General features: G+C 43.7%; 1 protein-coding gene across 1 annotated transcript; it reads right to left on the bottom strand.

Moving 5' to 3' along the window:
* Positions 1-407: 407 nt before the first annotated feature.
* Positions 408-7,024, bottom strand: LOC147622585 (chromatin remodeling protein DDM1-like). The gene is made up of 16 exons (XM_086822109.1): positions 6,715-7,024; positions 5,896-6,063; positions 5,534-5,752; positions 5,323-5,409; positions 4,769-5,127; positions 4,468-4,654; positions 4,194-4,369; positions 3,908-3,977; positions 3,493-3,685; positions 2,958-3,053; positions 2,661-2,755; positions 2,344-2,463; positions 2,142-2,261; positions 1,946-2,044; positions 954-1,058; positions 408-853 (listed from the first exon to the last, which is right to left on the bottom strand). Exons 2-16 carry the CDS (start codon positions 6,055-6,057, stop codon positions 605-607), a joined length of 2,337 nt encoding a protein of 778 aa, XP_086678235.1. The 5' UTR covers positions 6,058-6,063; positions 6,715-7,024; the 3' UTR covers positions 408-604.
* Positions 7,025-7,250: the final 226 nt, after the last annotated feature.

The raw sequence follows: 7,250 nt of genomic DNA, 5'->3' as shown, positions 1-7,250 counted from the left end.
GGGTCCACACAAAAAATAGGCCTCCACTGGGTGGTGAGCAACCCACCGTGTAGAAACAGCTAGAAGCAGGACATTTGGCTCCTCCTGTACGAGTGCCAGTGTCTCTCCTAGAATATCCTCTAAATGGGGGATGTAATGTCATACGCCTCCCAGTGAGGTCTAAGAGTTCTCTTGAATTCTACCATTTAGGAAACTTAGATGCTCTTGACACTTTGCTTGCACTTCAGGATGGGGCTTTGCCATGCCCATTGGCAGATTTGCATTGAAAACTATTGATACGCGTACTGCAGAATTCCATAAAGCTTACCTGATCTGGTTCAGTACAATGTTTCATAAAGATTGTGTGACTTGGTTGGAGCACTACTATGCCCAAGTTTCATAGCAGACCAAAAGAAACCATCAAAGTATTCAGCAAAAAGAGAACAAAATTATGCCTTCATCGCTACAAAATTGGTTGTCATGCAACTCACAACCTTCTAAGGCAGAAATAAAGGCTTTCCTTCATGTCCTGCCTAATGCAAAATGTACAACTTAATACCAAGCAAGAAGCTTTTTACTGCCTTGCCACAGGAGCACAGTCCATGGAAGTATGCTACTAACAGTCTTAAGTCAGCTTCTTCCTGTACCCTTCAATGGAGGAGAGGAGGTTGTTTTTCCCAGACCGAATAACCACCTCCCATCCAGGACCTTTAAGAGGGAAAATATTGGTATCACTACTGCTTTCTTCAGATTTGTTCACCAGATCACTGCGGTCAAGCAGCTTCATAAGGTTTTCTTCACTAATCTCAGCACTCTGAACCAGTTCCTCCTCTTCATCTCTTTCTTGCTTCAGCAGAGCGAGGAGATCAGATTCCTGCCAAGGGATGACAGGGTAAAGTCACCAAGAGCATGCTCCAGTACTTGCATTGTTATCAAACTGGTGAAAAAACTCAAACTTGGGCATACTTTAGTACCTGTAATGTTATCTTGGGGTGATCTCGCTCCTGCCGGAATTGACCCTTCTCAATTACCAGGTGTTCAAGTTTTAGTTTATCGGCAGCAACCTTCAACATCCGGCACTGCAATAACAGAATAGCCATGAAGTTAGTTCCACCTTTGACAAGGAAGACAGTCTCAGCAACTTCAAGCTGCATAGCAGAGCTTAACATGCACTTGGAATCCCTTTTCACATTAAACTGCCCAGAGAGCAAAATTATCTATCAGGCAAGGCAGATACTAGCACCCTCGGCGTTTCACAACCTAGGCATCTTCCCTGTGCTCACTGGCCCGTAGAAAGCAGGGTTGTCAAAATTTATTAGCCGTGGCAAGATCCAAACCCAATTTTTTTGCCTTGCGACGAACTACCTGTCAACCTATTGAGACGTTTTGCATCCAAATTTGCAAGACCTCCAACCCCATCGTATCAGTGTCTGTAAGATTACCAACAACAGGCATTCTTCATAATTTTCAAACATTTACAGCAAGCTATTATCATTTCCGCTGGGATGGTTTGAAGCAATGGTAAAGATGCCGATGAGGAGGCTCCTCTCCACACCACAGGCAGAACAATATGAATGCATTCATGCAGCACCACACAGACCCCACTGAGGCATTTGAGCATAGAACTAGTCCAATTGATTAAAACATATCCTTGTGCCAGTTAAAACATAATACCAACACATTTGGCATTTCACAATTCAAAAAATTACCCAGTGCTCTTTGAGCAGTAGAAAGGCTCCTACCAAACCAGGCAGGCACAAAAAATATATGTGTTCATGGAACACCGTACAGATCCCACCATAATACATGGAAGAGAGTTACAGAATAGAACAAGTCCAATGAAGACAAATTCTCATGCCAGAAATAAAGCTTCCACAACAAAGACAGGAGCCAATTCTTCCACTACAAGTGTTTCTGCTCCTTGGCCCCAAACTCAACAGAATGAGAGTTTATGAGAGATTTTTACCTCAACAGAATGAGAGGTTGCAAGCCTATACACATGCACAGGTCGCGTTTGTCCAATCCTGTGACAACGGTCCATGGCTTGCATGTCCATGTGTGGGTTCTGCAAAACATGTTAGGCTCGTAATCAAGCAGCCATAATTCCTTGATTACAGCTACCATAATACATGTCTTCACCTTGCTCAAAATCAACAACTTACCCAATCACTGTCATATATGATGGCAGTATCAGCTGATGTCAAATTTATACCCAATCCGCCAGCTCGTGTACTCAATAGAAATATAAAATTCTTCCCATCTGCCTGGTTAAATTCCTGTATCTGCACGCAATATACAGTTTTAACCTATAGCTTACGTTCAGCATATTACCAAACAATGCAGCATAATTATGCCACAGCTGACCTGGCGTTGTCTCTCTCCCTGTGCCACACCACCATCTATCCTGAAAGGGTTGAACCCTCTTTCTTCCAAGTAGTATTCCAGTATGTCCAAGACTTTTGTCATTTGAGAGAAAATGAGTACCTGCATTGTGTTTCTCTCAGGTAGCTGATTCAGAAAAGTGCTAAGAAACTGAGTGAAATTTGGCTCTAAAACAATTCTTCTCCAGAACTCTCAGGCCAGCTAAAGCTTGGAGAAAAGTGCTAAGAAACTAGGTGAAATTGGCTCTAGAACAATTCTTCTCCAGAACTCTCAGGACAGCTAAAGCTTGAAGAGCATACCTTGTGGCCTCTCTCTCTTAAATGTACTAGAAGTCTGTCCAAAAGCTTCAATTTGCCACACTGCTCCACAAGCTTTTCTACAGGAGGCCAGTTCACTGCAAAAGACAACTTTTTAAGGGGGATTTAACATGCAAAGGCACCCTGAATGGACCGCTCGTCACAGCATACCCCACTCAAGAAGGCAATCAAAATCCCAAGTCCTAGTACAGTACTGGCTGGAACACTAACAGGGACACTAACAGAATCGTGCACCCAAAGAGGTGCCACTAGAAATTCGATACGAAGCAAAGAACTTACTGTCCATTTCAAACTGTGCTGTCAGCAAATCTGGATGATTACAGTTCTTCCGCAATTGCATCAACACATTGTTCAGCCTTGCTTTTACTGTTGCACCTGCCACCAAAAAGTCAAAATGCAGTGAGTTGATCTCCCTGAAACACATCTAGCATGTTACAACCCTACTTAGTCGGCTAACAACTTAGCAATAATCAAGTGCATAAATATACACCATCACTTGCAAGCTTCAAGTGTGAATGCTAGTCTAAGAGACAAGTGGATGCATAAGGGCTTCTTCTCTGTTCGTACGTGAGCTTGAGGGTTGCACATTATGGTCAGGGTTCCTTTGAGAGGTAGTCCACACATAGCATGTTATGTCTCTTCTAAAACCCTAACTAACGTTGATGACGGTACAACTCTACTCAAAAAGGTGAAGATAATTGTTTGGATCCTATCCATTGGAAAGTATGTAGACCAAGGAAAAGCAACCAAAGCCTCCATCTAAAGCAGCTGAAGCCAAGGTACCTACCCACTACGTTGAGATGGAGCTGCATACCTGGGCTCTGCATATTTTCTTCTAGATGCTTTGCTAGAGTCTTGTTGATTAGGAACTCGTGAAATTCTTTCTGCTGATTCGACATTTGGGCATACAAGATAATCTCTTTCTTCCGAGGAAGAGACTTCTCAACATCTTCTTTCAGTCTTCGGAGTAAAAAAGGACGAAGAATGAGATGCAGCTTTGAGATCACCTATAGATAAGACGAAAGACCAGGTTTAGGTATGCAAGGAAACAAAGACTTGTTAGATAAACATGCTTATAGGTAGGTGGTAACGAGACACGATTATGGGACAACAAAGGCATTGCAGGGTGGGAACAGTCAGGCCTAAGAAAGGGAGGGAGAGGGTGGGGAGGATAGGAATGGGGAGAACCGTCACCTCGCACCACTTCCGTACGACATCTATGATGTTACCTGCAAGCGTCGCTGATCATTAACATCATCCTCTTGCGTACCATTGTTGTTCTTTCCAGCGAAGTCAAACCTGCAACAGGAAAAAGCACCAATACCTGAGAAAGTTTTTAAACCGACACACCCAACAGGATGAGACAGCATACCAAAATCTTGTCAAGGCACGAAGAAACATTTAAACCTATTATTCCAAAAACATCACCATACCTAGTGTCCATTGCGAGGTTAGGTGAGTTACGAGCCTCTACTGATCTAAGAAAGTGTTTACAAAAAACAGGGGATGGCATACCAAGATTGGAACTCCTCAAGTGAAGTGAAAATCTGTGGTAAAATAAAATTGAGGAGCGACCAAAGCTCTGGCAGATTGTTCTGCAATGGTGTGCCTGTCAGTAGGAGTGTATTATCTGCAGGCATTTGCTTGAGTTCTCTCAGCAGCTTGCAATCAAAGTTCTTCAGCCTATGACCCTGGCCAACCAGAAATGACATGAGTTTAGCAGGAATTTTGCAAACATAAAAAACTACATTTTTAGAGCATGCCACCAATGATAGTTGAAGCAGCATACCTCATCCACAACTATGTACTTCCATTTATACTTGGATAACAACTTGCGGTCATTCATTGCAACTTCATATGATGTGACAATTACAGGGAAGGAGGGGGTGATAGTTGAAGGCATGTGTTTCCTTCTCAGCAACATCCGTTCATCTCTGGAACCATGATAAAGCAGCACTTCCATGGTTGGGACCCACCTAAAGTAGTCACAACCCATGGCTAGATCATACCACATTCCCCAGAAAATAGTAAGCTGTGGACTAACAGTTCCTGAGTCTATTCAAAGGGGGGCCTGTGTCTTCATATCATACCTCTTTACCTCATTCACCCAGTTTGAGAGAGTCGAGAGAGGAGCACAAACTAAAAACGGACCATGCATGCCCATGCCTTTGAGATGAGCAAGTAGCCCTATCGTCTGAACAGTCTTTCCAAGTCCCATCTGATCTGCCAGAATACCATTCAATCCGTTCTGCCACAGGGAGATCATCCACTTTATTCCCTTAAGCTGATAGGACTTCAAGCTTCCTCCTGTAAGTAGTGGCGTAATTTCCAGCTGCTCTTTCCAATTCTTTTCTTCTTCAGAAAGCAAGCTGCCTTCATCTGCTACCTTCGATTCATCTTCACAGTTTGCTAGCATTGCTTCAACTGCTGCTTTGGCCTTCTTCTTGCCCTGTGAACACAGTAAATGCACAGCAAGAGCAACATGAGGCCACTTCAGAAACCAGCTTTGCCCGGATGTACATACAAAAACCTGCTACATCAATTTCAAACACGTTAGGCCTGAAAACCATGATTGGCCTGAGTATTAGGACCTTCTGATCTGAGAAATTACATGATACACATGTTAGTTTAACCAGCAGATTACCACATTATGCAAACCAGATGCTTTCCTCTTGCTGCCCCTCCCTTTCTTTTTTTCAGTGGCATCTTCAATCCCATTGTCTGCTGATGTCTAGACCAACAAACAAATAAATGTGATAAAAGAGAAATTGCTTAGATCAGGTGCAATGGGGAATAAAACTCTAGAGTATCCTATAATCTTAAGAACGCACTCACAACAAGCAGCTATGACTCACAAGTGCTATGTCATCCATTTTCTCCAGCAAGAACTCTGAATAGAGCTGGGTTTGGCTGAGAAGTTCATCCAATTTACTGAACACGGTGTCACCCAGTTTGGGAGTAGACACCTTGAGCTCATACTCAGCTTCCTCCTTTGCTCGTACTGCCTGTAACCTCCTCTCTTCGTCAATAATCTCTTCAGTTATCAGAGGAGCATCACTACCCTCCGAAACACCCTGGTGCAAAGATTTCAAGCAGTATATACAAGCAAAGCAGTTAACCCATTAAAACTGCAGATCTTTTAAAAATAAGATTCAAACGTGCACCCGTGGGGCTTGCACATGCAAATGTACATATCAAAACTGTCAGTCATAATAACCTCATCTTCCAAGACTGAGATTGGAGAGTCAGCAAGCTCCCCTTTCACAGTGAACTCTTGTTTTACAGTAATTCCCCCTTCTACAGCAAACTCTCCTTTTCCGGAAAACTCTTCTTTGTTGAGAACAACCTCCTCTTTACTTTCCAGCATCTGAGGGGCCATGTTCACCTGCACAAGAAGAGAGAAAACGAGACCAGTAGTCATGGAATGCCCACGCTTGACTTCACATAAGAAAAATGTTGTAGGTGTGCTGCCTAAAACCGCACACTAGCATGTAGGCCATGAGCATAGTTATCAACACTTAATCAGCATACGGGTAAGATACTGAATGTAGGTCTTCTGCCCGAAAACATGTAAAACCCCAAGAAAGATGCAGCATGGATACCAAGTACTCGTGCACAGCAGGAAACCCTGGAAGTTGGCATATGCTTCCTGAATATTGGATCAGTAACATATAGTTAGAGATAACAAGACAGTGTGGACGCATTCTGGAAGAGGTATTGCCACGGAAACATGTAAATAAAGAGGAAAGGGCATCAAGTTCTCCACCGCACAAGTAACTGCAGAGAAATGCCCATCACAGATACCAGCAATAAAACAAGCATGCAGCAAGCAAACGATACACACTACAGTGAGATACCTCAGCAAGCAGAAGGCCAAGGCATGTGAATGCATATGCATAAACCCTGGCATGCAGAAAGTCGCTAACAGTCCTCTCATACAATAAAACCAACCTTTTGAATGCTCAGAAGTTCAGAACCCTGAAACCCAGCATTCCAAAGAACTCGAAAACTTTTGCATGAAGTAAACCCTAAGTACCTTGCACAAGAAACGGCGAGGATGGAGGCTTCCTAGAAACAATGCCAGTCGCAAAACTGCTCAGCAAACCGGTGTAGAGTCTGGATATGGCGAATGGTCGGTGGTTTCCACTGGCTGCGGCTCCTGTATGTCCCTCTTCTCTTTCTTCACCACGTTGAAATGTGCCAAGGCGACAGCGGTGCGAGAAGAAAGAGGAAGAAGAACGGGGAGGAGTCGAGGACTCTGGCTATGGCCGTGGCGATGGCGATGGCGAGCTCGGGTGAGGAACTGTGCGTGTAGAAGCGCGGGAACGATAGTAGGGGTGGGCTCCAGGCAACGACCTGGAGCCGCCACGTGTTTAGTGTAATGTTGGAGCTTAATCTACTAATAATCACCCTTTGAGTGAAGATTATTACTATTAAGGAGAATCAACCTTAGACACCTCTTGGACATCACAAACTCGCCAAATGAGTGCATGTCACATTGAGCTCTAGCCTCGAATGCGTGGCCCAATCACCCAATCGGCAAACGATTTCAAAAAAAGAACGGTAGGAAAT

Source organism: Cibotium barometz, chromosome 28 (genome assembly GCF_041138505.1).
Source record: "Cibotium barometz isolate CiBa-2024 chromosome 28, ASM4113850v1, whole genome shotgun sequence".
NCBI lineage: Eukaryota > Viridiplantae > Streptophyta > Polypodiopsida > Cyatheales > Cibotiaceae > Cibotium > Cibotium barometz.
This window is presented reverse-complemented; position numbering and strand designations above follow the sequence as displayed.